The 25,297-nt window shown below is 42.2% G+C and overlaps 1 protein-coding gene across 7 annotated transcripts in view; it reads right to left on the bottom strand.

Moving 5' to 3' along the window:
• The window catches only part of rbms3 (RNA binding motif, single stranded interacting protein), a 1,382,426-nt gene that overhangs the window by 634,049 nt on the left and 723,080 nt on the right, over positions 1-25,297 (bottom strand). The window contains exon 1 of one of the 7 annotated variants that reach the window (XM_087986937.1): positions 7,953-8,509. The exons of the other annotated variants lie outside the window; for them this stretch is intronic. Within the exon in view, the coding sequence (XP_087843063.1) occupies positions 7,953-8,027 (75 nt within the window). The 5' untranslated portion in view covers positions 8,028-8,509. Of the gene's footprint in view, positions 1-7,952; positions 8,510-25,297 lie in introns of those variants that run through there. 7 annotated transcript variants of the gene reach the window in all.

Raw genomic sequence — 25,297 nt, 5'->3', positions numbered from 1 at the left:
AATTCAATGTACATATAGCCATAAGAGATTTTATGAATCCAATTCAACTTATTTACATTATTTCTTCCCTTCACTTCAGACGTCCATCGAGCAACCATTTCTCAACCATCACTCTTAATGATGAGCTTGGTGTGGCTGTGCACCATCTAGTTGTTCTTCAACAGTGCAGCTCAGATGGGGAAGAGGGCGTATCTGGCTTCATGAAAATAGACCGATGTTATGCCATACTGCAACACAAATCACTAGACCACTGACGTACTGAGTGACTTGATTTAGAACATGTTACAAAATGCTTTCAACTTCATGAAGATCTCAGAGGTGCATTCTGCACTCATCCAGCCAACCCTTCTAGATCTGATACAGTGGAACTTTGCGCGTGGTGAGCTTATTGCATGGCTCTCCATGTTACATACTGTCAACCTACATGGGACAGGAAGTTGCGACTATGCTCCTCTTGATGATAGTGACAATCGAAAAATGCCAGAGTTCAATGGAGCAACAAGAGGAATTCCTTCATATTTCCTTGTTTTGTTCCCCCCCAAAGTTACTTAAATGAAAAATAAATTGAAATTGTACACTTCAATTAAATAGCTGTTCAAAACATTTTATGGTCAACAAACTATACCTCGGCATGGTAAGTCACACAATAGTAAATTCCAACTCGAATCCCACTTGTACTTTGACCAGATGTTTTCACCTTCTAGTTAGTCAGAGGGAAAAGCCTTCTGAGTGTGGGAAGTTTGTTCTCTCTACCGCATTTTACAATGATCTTTCTGGATATCTTGGCTAAACTAATAGAATACCTTTGGATTTGCAAAGAAGACTTGACCAGAATGCCAATTACTCAATTTATAAAATAGATGTGGGATTCAATTTTGTTTAGGACATACATATGATAATTCTGGAAGGGATGTTTCACCCATTTTCGAAGCCATCTAATTTGCATTTTGTTGATTTGGCTGGATTCTCCAATCTATGAGTGGACAATCTATTCCATTAGTTTGAAATCCTAGATATTTATTGAGTACAGCGAAATGCAACAAAGTAAATGTACTCAGACTACAAAGAAGCCACATAAAATCAGTTCACTAAAAAACACTGAAGTATGAAAATTATGGAACTGAAGCACAGAGTTTGATGCATTTTGTTTTAATAAAGACAGAACAATGATGTTGTTGATTTGACAAGCAACATCATGAAAAGAATCAGTTTTCTATACCACTAATTAAAGTTTTATTTCAGAATTTACAATTGTAACCTTAGCCAAGATCTCCTAGTAATCTGATGAAGAGTCATTGGACTTGAAACATTATATAGTTATAGAGCAGACCCTTTGGTCCAACTCATCCATGCCAGGCAGATATCCTAAATTAGTCTCGCCCCATTTGCCAGCATTTAGCCCACATCCCCCTAAACCCTTCCCTAGTCAGACACATTAACTGTTCTCTTCCACAATGCTGCCAGATTTGCTGAGTTTCCCCAGGAATTTCTGGTTTTGTTTCAGATCTCCAGCATTCTCACTTCTTTGTTTCATCTATCTCTGAATAATCCATCGAATTGAATACTAGAGTTTGAAAACACAGGACTAACTGTGGTCCAATCTTCACATTTTATTTCGAAAGAGACATCCTTATCCTCATAACCTTATTTAAATAAACGATGATTTAAATTTTAAAAAGAAGTAGTTCCTGATCAGTCTCTGGTTAGATATTTTGCTGAGGCACTGAAATATTATATAATCGCACCCTACATTGATAACCCCTGAGTTTTTATTGTTTTTATGTCTGGGACCAGTTCCAGACTCGGCAATTTATCTTTGAACTTTCTGTTTACAGAGCAACCTATTTGTCTGCCATAATGAAGCCCTTCTCACTGGTGAATAATTGAGAACCTCGCTAAACCTAAACAGCCTAGCACAGTGAGGTTTAAGCTTCTGACAGGTCCACTTAAATAATCTGTTCACAAAATGTGTCTTGCTGGTTGACATCAGATTTAACCTGCAAACAGTTTTGTCAGTATTGCTTGCTATGGCTCCAAAGGTGGTGTTATTACCACAGTGATCTTACCTAAGTCTACTTTCTCACCTGATGAAGAAGCAGTGCTTCGAAAGCTAGTGCCTCCAAATAAACCTGTTGGACTACAACCTGGTGTTGTGTAATTTTTAACTTTGTCCACCGCAGTCCAACACCAGCACCTCCAAATCTTTCTCACCCACAAGTTGTTCTTGGCAACATCATTTGAAAATATAGTGTTAGTTTCCCCCTGTATGCTGCCTGCAGAGCAGTTCTATCTGACCACCTGCTTTCTCAATCCTTCAACTGTCTGAATTACCAGACTGCTTACCAATCATCCAGTAACACTTGAACGGAAATTTAACCTCCAAAGAAATACTGGAAAAACTGAAGTTCCTTAACTATGTTTTTCACCATGAACTATACTTCTACTTGTTCACCTGGTAATTTTTTACTCTCCATGTTTGCTGACTTAACCTGGCTCCCAGTTAAGCAATTCCTCGATTTTAAAATTCTCACCCTTCCTTTCAAATATCTCGGTAATCACCTCCAGCCCTACACCTCTTCAAAATGTCAGTACTTCCCCAATTTGGGTCTCTTGTGCAACTCCCAATATTAACTACTTCATTGCTGGCAGAGACGCCTTCAGCTGTCAAGACCCCAACTCCACAAGACTTTCTGCTTCCTTATCCCTCTCTTCTCCTTTAAATTGCTCCTCAAAGGTCTACCACTTTGATCAGGCCTTTTGGATAGCTGTCTTAATAGCTCCTTGCGTAGCTCCATGTCAAGGTAAGTGTAACTGCTCCTGCAAAACACCTTCGGATACATTAAAGGTACAATGGTGATGAAATCTGCTTTTCTTAGGGAGTTGCAAAGCCTATTGGCTTAAACCAGGCAGGTTTTGCTGCAGGTAGTCTAACAGGAGGAAAGTTTAAATGCCTCCATATGTTACGATTTTCACACCCATTAAATTTTCTCCATTTCAGCTTCTTAAAAATTTCTCAACTAACCCCACAACCAACTGATAATCAAATTTACTTGTCAGATGTGATTACATTTCTTGCAACTTTGTTCTCGGAGTTTCTCAAAATAGTTCCTGATGGAATGCGAAGCATTTCATCCTGAGGATGCAAAGCAAAGAGGATATTGCAAGATATTTCTGTCCCTTCCTGACCCAAAAGATCATTCTGCCAATCTGTTCAAAGGATATAGTATGATTATAAACAAATTTCAATAAACAGGATTCTCAGAATTACTTCACAATAAAGAACAAGATACCAGACAAATTTAAAATCACATTGACATTGTCTTCTGACACAGGCCTATTTTAAAATTCTATGAACATTAGCCAGATTAGAAAGTGCCACCTTGTATGCTGAATATCTTATTAAATTTATCTTATTTTCTTTTTCCAATAAATTTTTAAAATTACAAATCTGCATACATCTAGAAACCAACTAACAAGCCATGTGCATGTCTGCAGCTTCCACTATTATTGTGTTAGGAAGGAAGGGTCATTTTAAAGTAAATTTTGAAGTCTCACAACACCAAGTTTATTTGAAATCACAAGCCCCACAAAGTAAGTTTTAACACAAACTTGGAAGGAGGTAGGCAGTTTTCACACATATTGTATGGAGGAAGAAAACCTTAAAAAAAATCCTAGATTATAACATTGATCAAGTGCCTTCTGCATGTAGTAGGTGAATGATTGTCACTTTTTTTTAAACAACTATATTCACACTAAATATTCATGGTTCAAACCAGGTGAACCTTGTATAAATTTACAAATAAATCAAAACCTTTTACCCTTCTTGTCTCAGCTTATTTTCCAAACTGAAAAAAAAATTCAACATCACTGACTGTGGAGAACATTATGACCCACACATTCCTCTCCTTCAAAACAGGAAATAGCGGCAGTATAAAATAATTTGTTTTGTTTTAAAACTTTACAATCAATTGCATTGCACGTGGAAATATTGCGGTTTTCCATTTTTCAAGCTTCAATTTTAGATGAGTGACTTATCCACAGATGGCAATAAGTAATTTGATTTTGAAAGCATTGGTCCTGAAGCTAATATGCTTATATTTTATTGTGATACTGAATATACTGTATAAGATTGAGAGCATCTGTGTGTCTTGTCCAGCTCTGGCTGCACTCCAGGCTGCAGATGGCTAGAGAAGGCAGTTTGAAATTTGTACTTGCTTGATGAATTGCTCCCTCCATCTGACCCTGCTCCACACTCGGCACTAAACACAATCTGAATAACACAAGGCAGCAAAACCTTGTCAGGTTGGCTGGTATTTGGAATCCCTGCACCAAGATCCTTCTGTGAGACCAGATGGTGGAGCAAGGGATACATCAAATGTGGTGGAAAAAAAATCAGAGTGCAAAATGAACGGACAATAGGGGGTCTTCAGTGACTTGACACTACAGAAGTGGCACAGGTTATAAAATCAAATCATAGCCACACATACATTGACACTTCTTGCACATTAGCTTCAAATTAGATAGCACATCAGAGCAACAAGTGTTTTTGTTTAAAATTCTACCTACTTGGCACTACTGATTCACTAGCTTTTCAATATCAGTCTCCCAGCTTCAGTGGGCAACACAAGTCAAAATGTCAAATGGAAATACATAGAAAACTCAGATAAACAAGACCAAAGAAATCATACTTACAAATTTAATGATGGCAGCAGCATTGTACCACCATATTACAGAGACTCATCTTGACTTTGGAATGGCTTAAAGTGTTCAAAAATGGTCTAAATTCATGATCATGTGCCATGTCTGGTTTCCAATAAAAACAGAAACTCCAACAATATGGTAACATGTCTGTCAGTAATGTGGATAGGTTAATGATAGAGCGTAGACCATTAGCACTCTATAGAATATTCTTCCAGCATTTTATTTCAGGCTTTCAACATTTGTATTTCTTTTCTGATTTTAAGTGCATCTCAAACATGTTACATTTGAACTTGTCAAGTTCAGGACCATAAGTTTTCGAAGTTCCGGCCAGATAATATATCTGATCTCTATTTATAAATAACTTAAAATCTTGAAAATTAGGGATCTCCCTTAACACAAGTCAGGAATTTGCTCAGCATGGGGACATCAAAGAGCCTGAGTCAACACTACCACGCCCCCTGTCCTTTCAGAGTTGGCCTCGGTCACTCCCCTCAGTTTGCTTGAGCAAGTCAATTCACAGCAGTACTATCTTCCAGTAAAAATTGACCTGGAATAATAACTAGCTATGAAATCGACTGCATTTATTTACTTAGCAAAACAACACCATAATTGTAATGCATCTATACCATTTTAGGACGTATTTAGTTTTTCCAAAACACGACTCAGGAGAGTACACAGGAAGCTGTTTAATGTTCCAAAGGAATCTGTTGGAACATTTTGCTAAAAGACCAAATCAGGAACCGAGAGCCCTAATGACTTTGGAACGGTGTTCTCATTCTAAAATTAGTTTGTACATTGGCCTATATTAATATGAGAGTATTATGACACTGGCTTTATTACAGAATATTAATAATAAAGACCACTTGACTAGCAAAGGTGGCAAATTGGAGACTTTTCTCCCTTGGAGTAACATGCCCAAATTGAAAAAATAAAGCATCCCACTGGTTTATGGAAATCAATGTGGTCCCAAGAAAAATCACCAAAACTCTCCTTCATCTGTTTAACTATTATCAGGCAATAATAAAAGTGTTCTGTGACTGGTTCAGTTTTATACATGTTGCAAAATGGCCGAACCTACTTTCCTTCTAGAAACACCAGCTAACATTGCACGGGTACTCCTCAAAGCAAAAATAACAGTGTTACCAACTGACATCAACTTCCATGTTCCAATGTTAGGCCACAACAAATCACTGGACATCAAATCGCAGATCAACATTATTGTAGAGAACATACATTGCATGCTGAATTGCTTTGCTACTGTACACAAGCTGAATCACAGAACTAGAACATTACAGCGCAGGCATGCAACATACAAAACCAACATAACTGGAAGCACCATGGGAAGGCGAGGAGAAATCTGTAACTCTACCTTCTTTCAAACTAACCTTATAAAATTATTTTTAAAAGCAGAGTCATGGATATTGCAACCATCCTGCATAAGGAAAACGTGCAGGTTTCAAAATAAATCGTGATCAACAATGTCCATTTCATTCATTATTGAACATTAGATGCTCATTTTAAAATCTGCTCAGTGTTTTCAAAGCATTCATGCTGGTGGCCAAAGTAATATTTTAGGTATTAATAAATCATAGTTTTCAAATGCATGCATCCAATTGACATCCATTCCACAGTTGAAATGTATTACAGAAATCTGCCACTTGTCCACATTTGGTGCGTTTAATACAAATGCAAAGAGATTCTCAATGCTCTTGACCTCTAAAAGCAAGCTCACATACAATTTAAACTATGCTGTCTAAACTGTGCTGCACAACTGCTCTCTCAGGTTTTTACCTTGTCAGTAGCATTCAGTCAAAATAAGCTGAAGCAAAATTCCATGCCTTTGCTTACAAGGACTGGAGTAAAATATGAAGAAAAGCTCCTTGAATTCGATTACAGAATTTAATCAAGACATAACCATTGCCTGAAAGAGCAGAATTTACCATTTAAGTAACTAAACCATGCCCACCAAATATGTTTTCAAAAGGCAAAACTAAGAATGGGGAGCTGATGGCATGTAGTTTAAAATTAACATCCCACATATCAAAGGCTTCCCAGTCACTAATCACCAAAAATGGTGAAACAATGACAAAATGTAACTGTAATTTACTGCTGCCAGTCAGATCTTAGAGGAATAATTTATTTTAAAAAGCCGCCTGTGTTCGAACTGCTCAAGTAAGAGTCTCCCTAGCCCTATTAGGAGGGCTGTGAAAGAAGGATCCCAAAATCCAGACCAAGCCCTGCTACAATTGCAGTTGAACTGGGACCTCAGCTGGTATTATTAAAATGGCCCAGGAACTGATGACTAGCTTTCCAGTTCATAAAAACCAGATGTTTTCCTTCCACTCTGTTAGCATGCGTTCTCTTTTACTTTGTGGACTGTGGCGCATGTGTTTTTTTTTTGCTGTTTTTTTTAAAAAACACAATAAAACATTGTTGTGTTTTTCCATAACAAAATCTATGATAAACAGGATTGAAACAGAGCACAGTTGAGGGTTATATTTAATTCGGGCTTTAACAACACAGGACTGCAGGCACTGGAGCAGCCAACAGGGTGGAGGCTGAACGCTCGCAGAGATCACATTCTCTGGAAATCGACCTTGAAGGGGGAAAAAAAACCTTGTAAAATGCTGTATAATAGCGAGGGAAATAAAACCAGCTGGATTGTACAATGAGTGAAGCCAGACAGACTTTTCAAAAGCAGTATGTAATACGTACTGTCTAAAAGAGTTGCCACTGGCAACAGGGAAGTAAATGCATTAAAATTATAAATCAAATCAAAGTGTCACCAGCTGCGGTCAAATTTGTTGCAAAGAACGGGGGGTGGGGTGGGGGAAACAAACGTCCAGGCCTTCCCGGCAGCTGAACTAACAGGTAAATGACATGTCACCCGAGGAATCAAGCAGCACTTGCCCAGGACAGTTCAGGGAGGGATTAAAAAAAGGCAAACAATTTATTTTCAAAATCAATGCAAGTGAAATCTATCTTTCAGAAGGAGGGCAATTAATTATCATCATTCAAAAAAAAAAGTGTTAATCCTATAAACAGGTAAATCTACAACAACAGCGCTTTCTCTTTTCAGTCCCTATTTAGACTAATAGTTCTGCCTGCAGGACGCTTCGTCCGAGAGGTTCAAAAAGAACATAATTCACCAATACTCCGGAGGTGACTTGTCATTTATCATTGAATAAGTGTAGAGAATATGTATATAATACTGAGAAAATCCAGAGAGAGAGATTACTTGCATACAGTACCTTTGTGTGGAGGTAATGAGGATAATAGTAAGTGTACTGAGGGTACATTGGCTGCTGTTCCAAACGTTTGCCCATGTAGATAGAATCTTTATCTCCGATGCAGGGAACTCGCTGACAGCGTGTAGTGCCCCAGGCCCTTCTTCCTCTTAAACCACTATTCCTGACAGTGTCAATGACTGATGAGGCTTTCGGGACTTCTCTTGCGTTCTGCTGCTTGCCAGTTTAAATACAGCCGAAGAGATTTTTTTTTCCTTTGGATTCAGAGTTCTGCCGGAGCTTGTCCGTCCTTTATAATATGTATAATCTATATATATATATATATATATATATATAAAAGTATACAATCCTTGCTATTTGATAAAAGTGTGATTGCCAAAATGTCAGTTGGTAAGTGCCCTCAGCAACTCCAATTACTTTGAAGGATAAGGAAGATAATAAAGCAGGCTTAAAAATCTCTGCAGTCCCGGTTTCCTCTTTAAGCTCTGTGTGTTTGCACCAGCCTTCCAGCCTTGTTGCTGTTATCTCCTTCACAGAGTGACATGGTGTTTAGGGCTTGTCTTGTCTTTCATTCAACCTCCTCCTCCCTCCTTCTTCTTGTCGCTGGTGTGGGTGGGGCTTAGGGAGCCTCTCCCTCGAGAAAGAGACGCAGTCCAGAAGGCTGCAGTATTTCCTTCAAGTAATAGCCTGCATTCAGTCTGATGCAGGCAGTAGTCCAATCCACGCTGCCATCTCAGTTGAATGCTAAGTACTTTTAATCGTAACCAGAATAATGAGGTTCACATAGGCAGCGGAGACACTCCTCCCCAAAACAAAAAAAAAAGTTTCACCTTTTGGGAATGAATACATTTCTGACTAGTTACACAATTGCTTTATTGCGAGTGAGTGTTCTGGTTAGAATAAAGCAACCCGATCTTTGTTTCCCATCACTGTAACCTTCTCTCGAACACACCGGCAAAAGAGCACACTAAAATACAGCCGATGATGAAGTTGAGAATTTGATTGTCGAGAAAAGTGACTTTTGTTTGAAGGAAAAAAGCCTTCCAGTTCAGTAATAACCCCACTGTTCTGGATGTACATTCAATCGGAGTTTAAAATGGACGTTAAAATGCTCCCCTAACACGAGAAATGTTTTAACAAAGAACGATCAGAAATGGACGTAGAATAAGTTTCGTTTCTGTTCAGTGCAGTGACATTAAAAGGCAGAATCGTCATCATGGAAAAGTACCTTGGCAAACTTGATTCAATTGTTTATAAACACATCGCGGGATGTCGTAAATCCCTTTTTTTATATATAAAATCTGTCAGTGGGTCACCTGTGTGCAACATAGCAGGACAGAGCTCCAGATTTTTATCTTCTTAACATCCATTTTTCACAGAGTGCATGCTGCAAGTGTTAAAGCTTGGCTTTTTAATGTTTGAACCCGCTTAGTGGCAGTGATAACAGATCGGAATTGTGCATGTAACACCCACCCACGTTCCGGCCCGCCCTAATACACATGGAAGTCCAAATCTTATTGGAATGAAAAGCCATTCCATGCAACCAAGTAGTTGAGGCTGGATTTGAAGACCGGGCAGCCCAGCTAATTCTTTTAAGGATCTAGAAAGAATAGCCCCCATCTACAGCAACAAAGCTGAGGTCTAGAGTGTGGAGAGCATCAAGTTGCTCAGAGTGACGGTAACCAACCACCTGTCCTGGACTTCTCACGTAGATGCGACGGTCAGGATGGCACAACAATGCCTCTTCTCCCTCAGGCGGCTCAGGAAATTTGGCATGCCCATAAGGACTCTCACCAACTTCTACAGATGCACCATTGTCCGGGTACATAATGGCCTGGTATAGCAACTGCTCTGCCCAGGACCATAGGAACTGACAGAAGGTGGTGTGCACAGCCCAGTACATCACAGAAGCCAACTTCCCATCCATAGACTCCATTTACACGGCTTGCTGCAATGGAAAGGCTGCCAACATCATCGAATACCCTTTGGCGCCTGTCAATGATCTCCTACAACCTCTTTTGTCAGGAGGTAGATAAACAGGTCAGAACACACGCACCAGTAGGATTAGGGACAGCTTCTTCCCGGCCAATATTAGACTATTGAACAAGCTCTCAAGCCTTGAATAATGCTGATGTTGCTAATGTTGATCTCTCTTGTACACTCTGTGCAATGTTACCTATATGCCTATGTCTAAATCTTTTATTCTGTGCGTCCTTCCTTACTATGATCTGCCTGTACTGCTCATAAACAAAGCCTTTCACTGTACTTCAGTACACGTGACAATAAATAAATCAATCAGTTTCCTTCCTTGCAAAGTACCATGTGGCTTCCACGTTCAATGTGATGGGTGGGTGCTCCTGGCTGCAGAAATGTAAAAAGAAACTTGATCAACTGGCCTAACTTTCGGGCCACAGAGCCACTAGCAAGGACACAAGCTGAGAAATCAGGAGTTGCCCCCTAAGGGGGATGAGCAAATGTGAGGCAGCTATCCATCCAGTTTCTTTTCCATCAGGGAGCACATCAAGATTAAAGTGGTATTTTCCATAAGACCATAGGAGTGGAAGTAAGACCATTCAGCCCATCGAGTTGACTCCACCATTCAATTATAGCTGATGGGCCTTTTAATGCTACTTACCGCACCCTCCCCGTATCCCTTAATTTCTTGTGAGATAAGATCCTCTCCTGTTACTTTCCCCCATGCCCAGGTTCATGTTGCAGAGTGGCAGGCTGTATTGGATAAAGTCAACCCTCAACCAAATGTTAGACATGTGTGTTGTCCAGGGAATGTAAAATCTGCTTTGCCTATCTTTGTCTGGTTTCTCTGAAACAGCCAATTGTTTGAATAATAACCTGTGTTGCTGTCCCTTATAATCAATAGTGTAGGCAAATGAATAGTAATGGCTTGCATCAATGAAAATACTTTAATGCAGCTCTCAGAATACTTCTCGTTTTAGAAGTAACCTTAAAGCTACAGCACTGTTTACATGTTCAGGATTTCAGGAGTCAAAGGGCACTGTGCACACTGCCCTCAGACAGAATGGCTGTTAAAAGGATTCTGAACCTTGACATGAGTTATGGTACTTTCAAAAGCAAAACACTGTCAAAAACTCGATATGTTCCTTGAATATCAATAATGCTAAACATGTCAGACAAACAGAAAGAGGTGCAAATCTGAATGGAATAAACATGCATCATTATGGAAGTGCACATAAGGCTAATTAATGCAATGGCTTTCCAACTTACAGGACAACGTCTGGTGTCAGGTTGCGTCTGAAATGCAGTGAGACCCCAATGGCTGGCAGGCAATCTGCCCTCAAGTGTTGAATAAGCATCCAATATTTCCACAGTTATTTGCCCCAATATTGTGTTAAAAAATATAAGCCAGTTCAATAAAGAGTTCAAAAATATTCAGATGCAAAACAGTAAAACAGAAACCACTATTCAAGTTTCTGTAAGAGAATACAAAAGGAGCTGAGGTGGACTATGATTGATAACTCACAAACAATGAAGCCATAGTCAACACATGAAGAAAAATGTAGGTCATATCCTGCATAGCTAGATCACTGTCATCCATTTAGATCACATAACAATAACCATAACAACTGATGTAAATATTCATCCTAAATATTAACTTATTCATCAACAGGTTGTGAGGTGGTTACAGCCACTTCCTTGTTGCTTCTTCACAATTCCCTCTCTTCTCAATTACAATGTCCTCTCTATCAAACACAAAGATGTGTCATGGAGAGAATATACTTGCACAGAACAGTTATAATTAAACATTATGCTGGTAGAAAGATTGGAGAATTTGGGATTATTTACATTGGAGAAGGTTGAGAGGCAATTTGATAGAGACATACAAAACCATGAGGGATTTTGTACATCTCTAACAGAGAAGGTAAGGAGAAACTGTCCCCACTGTTGGGAAGATCAATGATGAGAGGGCAGAGATTTAGGTAACTGACGCAGGGAAAGCCTTTCCTAACACAGATAATAGTTTAGACCTGGAGTACACTGCCTGACAGTATGGTGGGGGGCAGGTTCAGTCAAGACCGAATTCTGTTATTATTGGAGGAGGAAGAATGTGCAGGGCTAGAGGCAGGAGGTGGAGAATGTGGCATGTGGCACATTCCTCCTACAGAGAGGAAGCAGACAAACTGAGGGCCAAATGGACTCTTTCTGTGTTTTAAGTCTTATGTAATTCTGTGAAACCTTTGTTTTATTGGCTGCTGTTTCATGGATCTTGTGACCCTCATGAGGAGAAGTGTTTCGAATCCTCTGCTCCAAATCTGACCACTTTTGATGGACACCTTACATTGTGTGGCTTCATCCAGTTTCTAATCTTTCCTTCAATCTGATTTCTTCTGTCCATCCACCTATGTGTGTTTGTCAGGCTTATGAATGACACACATGTTGAACCAAGAATGAACATCAGGTTTATCAGGTGAAGTAGGGTTAGAGGGAAGTGAATAAATGAACAGGTTCAGTCCTTATACTTTCTACCTTATTTTAATATTGCCAATCAATCTCCTTTGCTGTGGCAAACACAGGGTCATTGTCAAGAGGCAAGGGGGAAGTAGGTTTGCAGGGGAAATGGGTCAGAAGAAGGACAGTTATAAAGGAAGAAGGGGGGAGCAGGAGAAGGATAGAGTACAGCACAGAGGAAAGGAGTGAAAAGGAAAGAGAAGTAGGGGAAGGTTGAGGCAGAGGGAAGGGGAAAGGAAGCTGAAGGGGCAGTGACTAGGCAGTGAAGAAGTAGGGAGGGGAAGGAAAGGGTAGGTGGGGAGAAGGCAGAAAGGGAAGGCAAATGAAAATGGGGAAGGAAGTGGGAGGGAGGAAGGAAGTGGGAAGGCATGAGGCAAGGAAGAATGACCAGGAGGTGGGGGAGACAGAGGGATGGAGGTGTGAAGGGCAGAGTGGGAGGAGAGGGGTGGCGGTGATTGGGGAACAGTGGAGAGGAAGGATTGAGGAAGACGCATTAGAGAAGTGGGGGGGTAAGGAGTGAGGTAGAGGGAATTGGAGGAGGGAGGTTGGGGAAGAGGGAAGGAAATGTTTGGGAGGGGAGGTAAATGTTGGGGAGGGGAGGGGTGGGGGAAATAAAAAAAGGAACAAGAAACAGGTTGAGGGCAGGAAAGCAGAGGGAAGGAGGGAGAACAAATGAAGGAGAAAAGGGGAAGTGCAAAGGTGGCAGGAGAGAAAGGAGAGTGGGGGTTTTGGAGGTTAAGTGGGGTGTGGTGATCGAACAAGAGGGGATGATGACAGGAGTGAGAGAATAGGGCTTGGACTGAGAGGCAATGGTTGACAGAAAAAAGAGAGGGGGTTTGTTCGGTGAAGAGAGGAAGGGGATGTTGGGAAGAAGTGTGGGCTTTGGAGGAAGAGGAAGTTGGGGGTAGAGGGAGGGTGTTGGGGAAGGAGGAGAGTTTGGGATGGAGGTTGAGGAGAGAGAGAAAGTGTGAGGAGAAGATAAACAAGGTAAAGATGCTCAGAGGGACAAGACGGCAAAGGAATTCTCTTCCCTGAGTGGCTCTGTGGGTGAGGTCAATATGACTTCCAGCAGAACCCAGTTGAACAGCTCTTGGCAGGCAGTAGACGTGCTGTGGGGCTAGGGATGGTAATAAGGAGGGTAGAAATTAAAGGTGGCATTGGGACAATAGTAGAATGTGCAGCCTCTGTTTTGAAACTTTTTTTGGAATTTTTTTCCCAATTTTTGGAAACCTAATTGAATTTGCTCCTTCCCTTCCCTTCTATATACCAACATGGCCACCACTCGGGCCTGGGGCTGCTTCACAGCAGCACCAAATGGCCAAAAGCTGCAATTACAGCATGCCCTGCACTGACTGCAGCTGCAGCCAAAAAAGATGTACACACACAGGGTTAAAGAGTCACTGCTTTCCAGGGAAATATATCCAATCTAACACAGATATCTTCAATATATTTTGGGATAAGATGCTACAAGCTCATCAGTCTTATTAAATCTTTTAAGAGAGATTAACAGTATATTTATAATCACAATCTGGGCACCAGGGGGAAAAAGAATGCTGTAAAAATTGAAGCAAAATTGTATGGAATATTTGAATCTCCTTGCAACAGGTTAAGGAACTGAAATATAGAACTAAAGTTCCACAAAACCAAAGCAAAACAAAGTGGATGCTAAAAATCTACAAGGAAAAGACAAACTTACTGGGAAATCTCAGCCAGTCTAGCAGCACGTCTAGGGATAGAAAAGCAGTTAACATTTCGAGCAAGTGACCTTTTGTCACTTCTGTGATATTCTAAGATACTAATACTGACACCAAGATGCAACAGGTATGATAGGTTTACATAAACAGCATTCATTTCAAATGGGGCACAATGTCACCGACAGGAGGTTTGTGCACACGATAAAAAATGGGCACAGGAGTCAACAACTTTTAAGAGCAGCAACAGCAATGGTTTCATCAATGTTGTCTTACATTTTAATTGCCAAATAGAGATTTGTAGTAAATAGGTATTTTTTTAGTTAGCTAAAAGTAGCAGACATCAATTAATGGCACAAACTTTGTGGTAAAAATAACAAGTCATCAGTGTTCACTACTATTAAAGAGTAAATATAACAATACGCAGAGCCAAATATTGAAATCATGTATTACTCTGTCCCTCCAGAAGAAACAAAACTGGTATCTCTCCGAGATACTCAACATTGAAATACACGCAAGTACATGCAATTAGGCTTGTCCATGACAAATACACAATAAACACACCAGAAAATGTCAGTTTTGTCTATTCTCATACAATTGAACATTTAAATGCATTCTAAGTCTTAAGTCTCTGACTCTTAAAATTGACATTTCCAAGAGTGGAGTATCATTCCTTTATATTTTAATTATTGTTAGTGATTTTTTAAAAAAGTATGTTTGAAAACATTTTTCTGTTTCTTTTGTTATTTTTTCACTCATAATCCCTCAGACTCCTCAGAACTACATATTTGCTTCCCCATTTATACAGGTCCCATATCTCCTGGAAAGAGCACTGTGCTATTCTGGAGATGTAATCCCAACAGGTTGCACTGCAAAAGAATATCACTGGGCAAGGTCAATGTGGTGAGTGGCTTATACTATTATTTCAATTAGATTAGATTAGATTCCCTACAGTGTGGAAACAGGCCCTTTGGCCCAACAAGTCTACACCGACCCTCTGAAGAGTAACCCCCCCCTCTAACTAATGCACCTAACAACTATGGTCAATTTAGCATGGTCAATTCACCTGATCTGCACATCTTTGAAATATGGGAGGAAACCGGAGCACCCGGAGGAAACCCACGCAGACATGGGGAGAATGTACAAACTCCACACAGACAGTCATCCAAGGCTGGAATCAAACCACTGAGCCACCATGCCGCCCCAGAGAGCGGTGACTGGTGGTGGTTTAATCTGAAGTTAGGATTGACATGTCTCAGGCAAGGGGAGAGGTTGTGAAGGAGAGTTCCTCAGTTGATGTGGGAATTGAACCCAGGCTCTTACAGTCTGGTGTGTTGCAAACCAGGCAACCTGCCAACTGAGCTAAATTGACCGTAAAATAGAAACAGAGCACAGAATTGTACAGGTTGGAGGATTGGATAGCTAACACATTACTACCGTTCATACCCTGAAGATAAGTGGGTGGTCAACTGACAAGCATAGAAGAAGCTGCCACACTGTCATGACGTGTTGCAGGAGGGATATATTAATGTAGAGTGAGAGATATCCAATCCTCTGGAGCCTTCAGCCCATTGGATGAGATAGCAGCTCTAAAATTCCCAGCAGCACCAGAGCTAGGTAAGTGAGCACTACCAGGACTGCACTGCCAGTCCCAAGATCAAGGTCCAACAGCTTCCTGGATCCAGAGCAGTCAGGGACTGTGGGCAGGAATGGCTTGGTGAGCTTAGGGAGAAGAGCAAGGTTGGAGGGTTTTAAAGTTCAAGCAGAACTGGTTAGCAAAGGTTAGATCTCATGGAACACAGGGAGAACTATCCGTTTGACTGAGTACCATGGTGATGCTAGCACCCGGTATGCCCATAGATCCTGGGATGTCTTGACAGTGGTAATTATTTCCAGCTCCAGGTGGTGTGAAAATTGGGCACCAGGTGTGTAGGGCACCAGAGGGGTTTGGTAAGTAGTTGATTTGGCTGGTTTGGATGATAGCACATGAAAACCTGGGGAGAGAAGTCTGTTTTAAAATGTGATGAGTGTTTCTGCCCTTACTATCCTTTCAGCAAGTGAGTTCCCCATTGTCCTTCTATTTTGAAAAAAGTTGTCAACTCCCCCCTAATTGTTATCCTCCAGTTGCTTTAATGTTATGTCCTTAGTAATTGGCGTTGCTGCTGAGGCAACTATGCCCTTCCTGTCTGTTCTGTTTTTAGGTTCCTCATAATTTAATAAACCTCAGTTAAATCTCACTGCAGCCTCCTCTTTCCTTCCCCACCCAAACAAACACAAAATCCTCAAAATGAAAATTTTCATTGCGAGCAACATCCTCCAAGTTTCTCTGTTTCTCGTTTTGTGCGATCACTTCCGTCTTGTAACCTGGGTAGAACCTTTTGGGCAAGTATGAGTTGCACTGAGATTTTCAGAGAGATTCTTGCCTCAAGGCCAAAAGAGTTCTTCACCGTATTTGACCAAACTCACTTAAATAACTATGTAGCCAATGACTATGCATCGGACGTCTCTGATTCTAGCCCCATCTTAGCCTGCATTTTCTCAGATCAACTCATCATTCCTCAGATGTCCCAGCATTCCCCGACAGCAACTGTGCCCACCCCAACTTTAAAAGCCCATTGTGCTCCCAGCCAAACACATCAGACTGCACGCTTCCTGACATGGTAGATGGGAAACTGGCACCTTGTTTCGTGGGCAGGAACAAACTGTTGGATGGGATGGTGCACAGACAGATGTCCTTTTCCCCCAGGACCAGCCATGACAGCAGACTGTGCCAGCCTGGTCTGAAGTTGCCCCTTGGGTTAATTAATCTCAGCCATCTGGAGGAATGCCCAGTAATGATGGAAGACGGTTGACATACTTCTCTGTTTGTCAACTTAAAGCAATAATCATTTCCCTGATACAACACCCTCACTCTATTTCTGCAACTTTACCTACCTCCCACCAAGGCTCATGCTCTAACATTGCTGCTACATCTTCCCTACATACTCACATCCACCTCAATTCCTGACACCAACTAACCCTGCATGCCTTTTGCAGTACCTCCTCACTCACTTGGGACACCTTCCCAATTGCACAAAATGTAAAGGTTGTGCCATCTACTTTCATCTTCCATAATACCTGTCTCTCTCTCTCTCTCTTTCTCTCTCTCATTCCAGGTGTAAAACAATCCCCAATAGGGAAGAAAGAGTCAAGAGCTGTTTGGTATTCAAATCCTCCCCCCTTATGTGAACAGCATCCTGACACTGACCATCCCAGTGGCTGACTGACCATGCCCATGCCCTTAACTGGTATCTAAGGTTACCCTTGTCTTACTGTGCTGGGACTCTCTGAGAAAAGGGTTTCTCCTTGGACTGAGGCTTATCATGACAAGCTTGTTGACAAGACAACAGCACAGCAAGACAGCACAACGGCACAGTGGCTTGGTGGCTCAGTGGTTAGCACTGTTGCCTCACAGCACCAGGAACTCAGTTCAATTCCAGCCTCGGGCGACTGTCTGTGTGGAGTTTGCATATTCTCCCCATGTCTCCGTGAGCTTCCTCTGTGCTCCAGTTTCCTCTCACAATCCAAAGGTATGCAGGTTTGGTGAATTGGCCGTGGATTAGGTGCATTTGGATAAATGTAGAGTACCAGGGTAGGGGAATGGATCAAGGTGGGTTACTCTTCAGAGGGTTGGTGTGAACTTGTTGGGCCAAATGGCCTGTTTCCACACTGTAGGGAATCTATGAACTGTCAGCCTGGTATCTCTGGCTGAGTGGAAATGCGCAAAAAGGCAAAGCAACACAAGGCAAGGTCGGAATGCAGTGAGCATCCAGGTAGGCTCAAAGTGACTGAGCACGATAACAGCAAGCTGGAAATGTGGCTGGGTACTGTGTATGAACTAGAGCTGATCCCTGATTGCACAGTGTCCTTGCTGCTGCATTACAATGATAAGTGCAGGCACAACCTGAGGTGTAGCATTGAAGTGCAGAAACATCCGATCAGTGGACTGAAGATATGTCAGAAGGGTTCTTAGAGAATCATACATGTCCGATGCCAATGTGTGTGACAAGTGCCCAAGGACTGTGCCCAGAGATGTTAATATCCAGTGTCCAAAATGTGGGTCCTTTGGAAGTACCCGCTCAAACTTCCGTTTCTCAATTTCTCCACCCAATGTGCCCAGAACTATAACTCTGGCCATGACTATTATTTTGTCCAGTTCCAGCATAGCCTCCCTCGTCTTATGCTCGGTGCCTCAGAGAATAAAGCAAAGTATCCCATATATTCTACCTACCTGGTTTGCTATCTCCAGCAATCTGAAGTCATGCATGACAAGATCCCCTGTCCCTTAAGATTTTCAGTCCCCTGTCTTGTTTCACTTGCCCTGAAGATCCCAAAAAAATGAAAAACACAGGAATTAAGAGCAGGAGCAGACTATTGGCTGATCTGATCATGGCCGACTCGCCACCTTCTAGTCTGCACCCTATAACTTTTAACTCTCTTCTTCATCAAAAATCTGCCTGAATTTTCACTGCATTCAATGACCCAGCCTCTACTCGCTCTGTTGAAGAGAATTCCGCAGCCTAAAGACCCTCTGAGAACAAGTTTTCTTTGATCTCTTAAATGGGAGACAGCTAGTTTTTAAAGCACTGTCCATTTAGTTGTAGACTCCTCTGAAACGCGAAACATCTTCTCAGCATTCACCCTGCCAAATTCCTGCAGGATCTTATATTTTTCATTGAGATCACGTCCTATTCTTCTGAACTTCATGCCCAATTTGCTAGGCTTTCCTCATAAGCTAATGGTTTGGTAAAGTGAACCTTTTCTGAAATCTTTGAATACATTTCCCTTCAACGGTACTGCAGATGGAGTCTTACTAAGGCCCTGTTCAGCTGTAACAATACTTTCCTACTTTTATATTCAATCTCTCTTGAAATGAATGCTAATATTTCAGTTACCTTCCTAATTACTTGTTGTACTTGCGTGCTAACTTCTGAATCACATGCCCACTTCTCCTTGTATTGTACTGTTCTTCAATCACCCTCCATTTAAAGACCAATACCCTCCTCACCTCACCAAACTAGTCCTCACCCTTCATAACGTTTCCTTTAACTCCTGCCATTTCCTCCAAACCCAGGGGGTGACCAAGCTATGCCTGCCTCTCTGTCAGCTACATCGAACAGTCACTCGTCAGTACCCACGCAGGCACTGCATTCCCAACTCTTCCGCCATTACATCGATGACTGCATCGGTTCAGCATCCTGCATCCAGGCTGAACTGGAGCAGTTCATCAATTTCACCCACAACTTCCACCCTGCCCTCAAAGTCATGTGGTCTATCTCAGACACCTCCCTCCCCTTTCTTGACCTCTCCAGTTCCATCTCCGGTGGCAGCCTGCAGGCAGACAGTTACTACAAACCCACAGACTCTCACAACCACCTGGATTACACCTCCATCCACCCAGTATCCTGCAAAAACACCGTCCCATTCTCCCAATACCTCCATCTCCGCCGCGTCTGCTCAGATAAGGAGACATTCCACTCCCAAGCATCCCAAATGTCCACCTATTTTGAACAACGTACTTCCCCTCCTCTGTCATCCAGATAGCCCTCCAACCGCACAACCTCCATTCCCCTTTCAACCACTCTAAACACATCCCCCCAACGCAATAAAAACAGGGTCCCCCCTGTCATCACCTACCACCCTACCAGTCTCCACATCTAACGCATCATCCTTAAACATTTTTGCCAACTCTAATGAGACCACGCCACCAAGAACATCTTCCCTGCCCCACCCCTGTCTGCCTTCAGCAAGGACCGTTCACTTCGTCAATCCTTGGTTCCTGCCATTCTCCCACCAACCCCCCCGAACCCCCAGGTACCTTCCTTGGAAACCGGAAAAGATGCAAAATCTGCTGGCACACCACCCCCCTCACCTCCATCCAGGACCCAATCTGTCCTTCCAGATGAGACAGAGGTTCATCTGCCTCTCCTTCAACCTACAGTTTACTGTATTCGGTACTCCTGATGTGATCTTCTCTACTTGAGGAAGACTAAACGTAAACTTAGGGAATGTAAACTGAGCATCTCAGCCGGGTCCAAAGGGATCGACTGGACGTCCCAGTCTCCACCCATTTCAGTTCTCCTTGCCACTCCCTTTCTGACATGACCATCCTTGGCCTCTTCCATTGTCAGAACAAATCAGACTGCAAATTGGAGGAACAACACCTCATCTTCCGCCTGGGCAGCCTACAGCCCAGAGAACTTAACATTGAATTCTCTAATTTCACCTCCCTACCAGTCCCCGAATCTCTTTCCAGCAGCCCCCCACCCCCCACTTCCATTCCTCTGACCAACCCTTCTTTCCAGCTACCAACCAGATTCATTCCTCCCATCGACCAATCATGTTGTACCCTCTACCTGTGTTTACCTATCCCTCTGCCCCACCGCCACCACCACCCCCTTTATCCATCACTCCCCTGACACCACCCCTAGTCCTGAAGAAGGGTAACACCCGTAATGTTGACTTCTCCATCTCCTGGTGCTGCCTGGCTTGCTGTGTTTTTCCAGCCTCCTGCGTGTCTACCTTTGATATGGCCCCTTACTGAATGCCTCGTTGAACATAAAGAAGACTACTTCAACAGGAGCCATTTATCCAGCTTGCTCATTACTTCTTCAAAGACAGAGGTAAAGGGAGGGCTGGAAAATGGGAAGGCTTCAAAAATGAGATAACAAGGATCCAGAGACAGTATGTTCCTGTTAGGGTGAAAGGCAAGGCTGGTGGGTGTAGGGAATGCTGGATGGCGAGAGAAATTGAGGTTTTGGTCAAGAATAAGAAAGACGTATATGTCAGGTATAGACAGTAGAGATCTGTGAATCCCAAGAAGAGTATAAAGGCAGTAGAAGTATACTTAAGAGGGAAATCAGGACGGCAAAAAGAGGACATGAGATAGCTTTGGCAAATAGGGTTAAGGAGAATCCAAAGGGATTCTACAAATACATTAAGGATAAAATATAACTAGGGAGAGAATAGGGCCCCTTAAAGATCAGCAAGACCGCCTATGTGTGGAACCACGGGAGATGGGGGAGATACTAAACGAGTATTTTGCCTCAATGTTTACTGTGGAGAAGGACATGCAAGATATAAAATGTGGCAAAATAGATGGTGAAATCTTGAAAAATGTCTGTATTACAGAGGAGGAGATGTTGCATTTCTTAAAATGCATAAATCCCCAGGACCTCACCAGGTGTACCTAGAACTCTGTGGGAAGCTAGGGAAGTGATTGCTAGGTCCCTTACTGAGGTATTTGTATCATCGACAGATGAGTTGCTGGAAGACTGGAAGTTGGCTAACATGGTGCCACCATTTAAGAAAGGTGGCAAGGAAAAACCAGGGAACTATAGACCAGTGAGCCTGACATCGGTTATTGGAGGGAATCCTGAGGGACAGGATGTACATGCATTTGGAACTGCAAAGCCTGATTAGGGATAGTCATAGTCAAAAAGGCTTTGTGCATGAGAAATTGTGACTCACAAACTTGATTGAGTTTTTTGAAGAAGTAACAAAGAAGGCAGAGTGGTGGATGTGATATATATGGACTTTAGTCAGGCTTTTGATAAGGTTCCCCATGGTTGACTGGTTAGCAAGGTTGGATCACATGGAATACAGGGCAAACTAGCCATTTGGGTACAGAACTGGCTCAAAGATAAAAGACACAGCGGGTTGGAGGATTGCTTTTAAGACTGGAGGCCTGTGATCAGTGATTTGCCACGAGGATCAGTGATGTATCCACTGCTTTTTGTCATTTAGATAAATATTTGGATGTGAACATAGGACTTGGAGATACCGGTGTTGGACTGGCAAAAAGTTAAAAATCACCCAACACCAGGCTATAGTCCATCAGGTTTATTTGGAAGCACGAGCTTTCGGAGCACTGCTCCTTCATCAGGTGGTTGTGGAGAATAAGATTGTAAGACACAGAATTTATAGCAAAAGTTTCATCCGTACATGGTACATTGGCGAGACCAAGCAGAGGCTACAACAACGGATGAATGGGCACCACACAACAATCAACAGACAGGAGGGTTCCCTCCCAGTCGGAGAACACTTCAGTGGTCCAGGACATTCGACTTCGGACCTTTGAGTGACCGTCCTCCAAGGCAGACAACAACGGGACAGGCAACAACGAAAAGTAGCCGAATAGAGGCTGATAACCAAGTTTGGTACCCATGGGGATGGCCTCAACTGGGACCTTGGGTTCATGTCACATTACAGGTGAGCCCATTGCACTATACACACAGACAGACACACACACACTAACATATACACATTCTCCTACAAACGCACACTCACGCAGACCCTCTCTCACACGCTCACACGTACACTCACACACCCCTCTCACAGACGTATACCCTTTTACACTCACACTCGCACACATACACATAATCTCTCACAGACACTCGTAACCATCCCCCCCCACACACACACACATGCATACATGCACACATACACATTTAAGTGGGGTGAAGTTGTACTTGTAGAATTACATTTTACTTTGCTCAAAAACTGCATGAATCCATGTAAGATTGTGTAAATCCGTTTTTTAGATTAGAATCAGTCTGATCATTGTTGCACAGACAGTCTCGCAGAAGGAAGCTCACACCTTAAATTCATTATCTGGGCCAACATGACACCAATTGTTAAAGTTCACTTCAAAATATTTTTAAAAAGTTTTGCGACTTACATATGAAAGAACTGAAACCAACATGGTCATTCTAAAAGATGAGAGACTTAACAAACAATCCAGGTCTTTTTCAATATATAATTTCAGTTACATCACACTGTAAACTTTTGCTACAATTTCTGTGTCTTACAATCTTATTCTCCACAACCACCTGATGAAGGAGCAGCGGTTCGAAAGCTAGTGCTTCCAAATAAACCTGTTGGGACTATAACCTGTGTTGTGTGATTTTTAACTGTGAACATAGGAGGTATAGTCAGTGAGTTTGCAGATGACACCAAAATTGAAGGTGTAATTGCCAGCGAAGAAAATTGATCAGATGGGCCAATGGGCCAAGGAGTGGCAAATGGAGTTTAATTTAGATAAATGTGAGGTGCTGCATTTTGGAAAGGCAAATCAGGGCAGGACTTATACATGTAATGGGAAGGTCCTGGGGAGTGTTGCTAAACAAAGATACCTTGGAGAGCAGGGCATTAGTTCCTTGAATGTAAAATCACAGGTAGACAGGGTATTAAAGAAGCTGTTGGTATGCTTGCCTTTATTGGTCAATACATTGAGTATAGGAGTTGGGAGGTCATGTTGCAACTGTACAGGACATTGGTTAGGCCACTTTTGGAAAACTGCATGCAATCCTGATCTCTCTGTTATAAGAAGGATGTTGTGAAACTTGGAAGGGTTCACAGAAAGTTTGCAAGAATACTACCAGAGTTGGAGTGTTTGAGCTACAGGGAGGGGCTGAAAAGGCTGGGGCATCAGAAGCTGAGGGGTGATCTTACAGTGGTTTATAAAATCATGAGGGGCATAGATAGGGTAAATAGACTAGGTCTTTTCCCTGGAGTGGGGGAGTCCAAAACTAGAGATGAGAGGGAAAGGTTTAAGAGGAACCTAAGGGGCAACTCATTCATGCAGAGGGTGGTGCGTGTATGGAATGAACTGCCAGAGAAAGTGGTGGGGGCTGGTACAATTGCAACATTTTAAAGGCATCTGGATGGGTATATGAATAGGAAGGATTTAGAGGGATATGGGCCAAATTAATTTAGGATATCTGGTCAGCATGGATTAGTTTAGATGATTACTTACAGTGTGGAAACAGGCCTTTCGGCCCAACAAGTCCACACCGACCCTCCGAAGAGCAACCCACCCAGACCCATTCCCCTATGTTTACCCCTTCACCTAACACTACGGGCAATTTAACATGGCCGATTACTTCGCCTGCACATCTTTGGACTGTGGGAGGAAACCAGAGCACCCGGAGGAAGCCCACACAGACACAGGGAGAATGTGCAAACTCCACACAGACAGTTGCCTGAGGCGGGAATTGAACCCAGGTCTCTGGCACTGTGAGGCAGCAGTGCTAACCACTGTGCCACCCTTTTTTTTATAATAGGACCCATCATAAAGAGTTGAACCAAAGGGTCTGTTTGCATGCTGTACTGCTCTATGAGTCCATAACCTGAATAAATTTGTCAAATATTATTTTCCTTCCAGCAAACTATTTTGAATCTATGTGATTGTTTTATGACTTTTTAAAATATCCTGCTATTAGCTCTGTAATAATTAATCCTATCACTTTTCCCCATGACAGGTGTTGGGCTAACAGGCCAAAGGTTTGCTGATTTCTCTCTCTCCTTTCTTGAATAGTGGTATTACATTTTGGATTTTTCAATCTAATGAGATCTTTCTAGAATCAAGGGAACTTTGAAAAATCATGACAAACGCAGCAAATGACTTTGTAGCCATTTCTATTGGGATCTCAGGATACCAGGTCCTCTGTGGGGTTTGTCAGCTTTTAGTTTGAATAGTTTTCTAGGTAACCTCGAGCACATTGAGAAAAGGAGTTGGGAGGTCATGTTTTGGCTGTACAGGACATTGGTTAGACCACTTTTGGAATACTGCATTCAATTGTGGTCTCACTGCTATAGGAAAGATGTTAAACTTGAAAGTGTTCAGAAAAGATTTACAAGGATGTTGTCAGAGTTGAAGTGTTTGAGCTATAGGGAGAGGCTGAATGGCATGGACAGGGTGAATAGTCAATGTCTCTTCCCCAGGGTAGGGGAGTTCAAACATAAAGGACATAGGTTTAGGGTGAGAGGGGAAAGATTTAAAAGGGACCTAAAGGGCAACTTTTTTCACACAGAGGGTGGTACGTGTATGTAATGAGCTGCCAGAGAAGGTGGTGGAGGCTGGTACAATTACAACACCTAAAAGGCATCTGAATGAGTATATGAATAGGAAAGATTGGGAGGGATATAGGCCAAATGCTAGTAAACGGAATTAGATTTATTTAGGATATCTGGTCAGCATGGACAAGTTGGACCAAAGGGTCTGTTTCCATGCTGTGCATCTCTGTGACTCTAAGACTTTAACCTTTTTAATTATTGCGATCATTTTAAGTTGCTCCTCTTCTATCTCCTCATTTTTATTTAATCTTAGCATTTTTTGTGTCTTTTTACAGT

The sequence above is a fragment of the Chiloscyllium plagiosum genome, unplaced genomic scaffold, assembly GCF_037043375.1.
Source record: "Chiloscyllium plagiosum isolate Xiang-an unplaced genomic scaffold, Cpla_swu_hap1 HiC_scaffold_5, whole genome shotgun sequence".
NCBI lineage: Eukaryota > Metazoa > Chordata > Chondrichthyes > Orectolobiformes > Hemiscylliidae > Chiloscyllium > Chiloscyllium plagiosum.
This window is presented reverse-complemented; position numbering and strand designations above follow the sequence as displayed.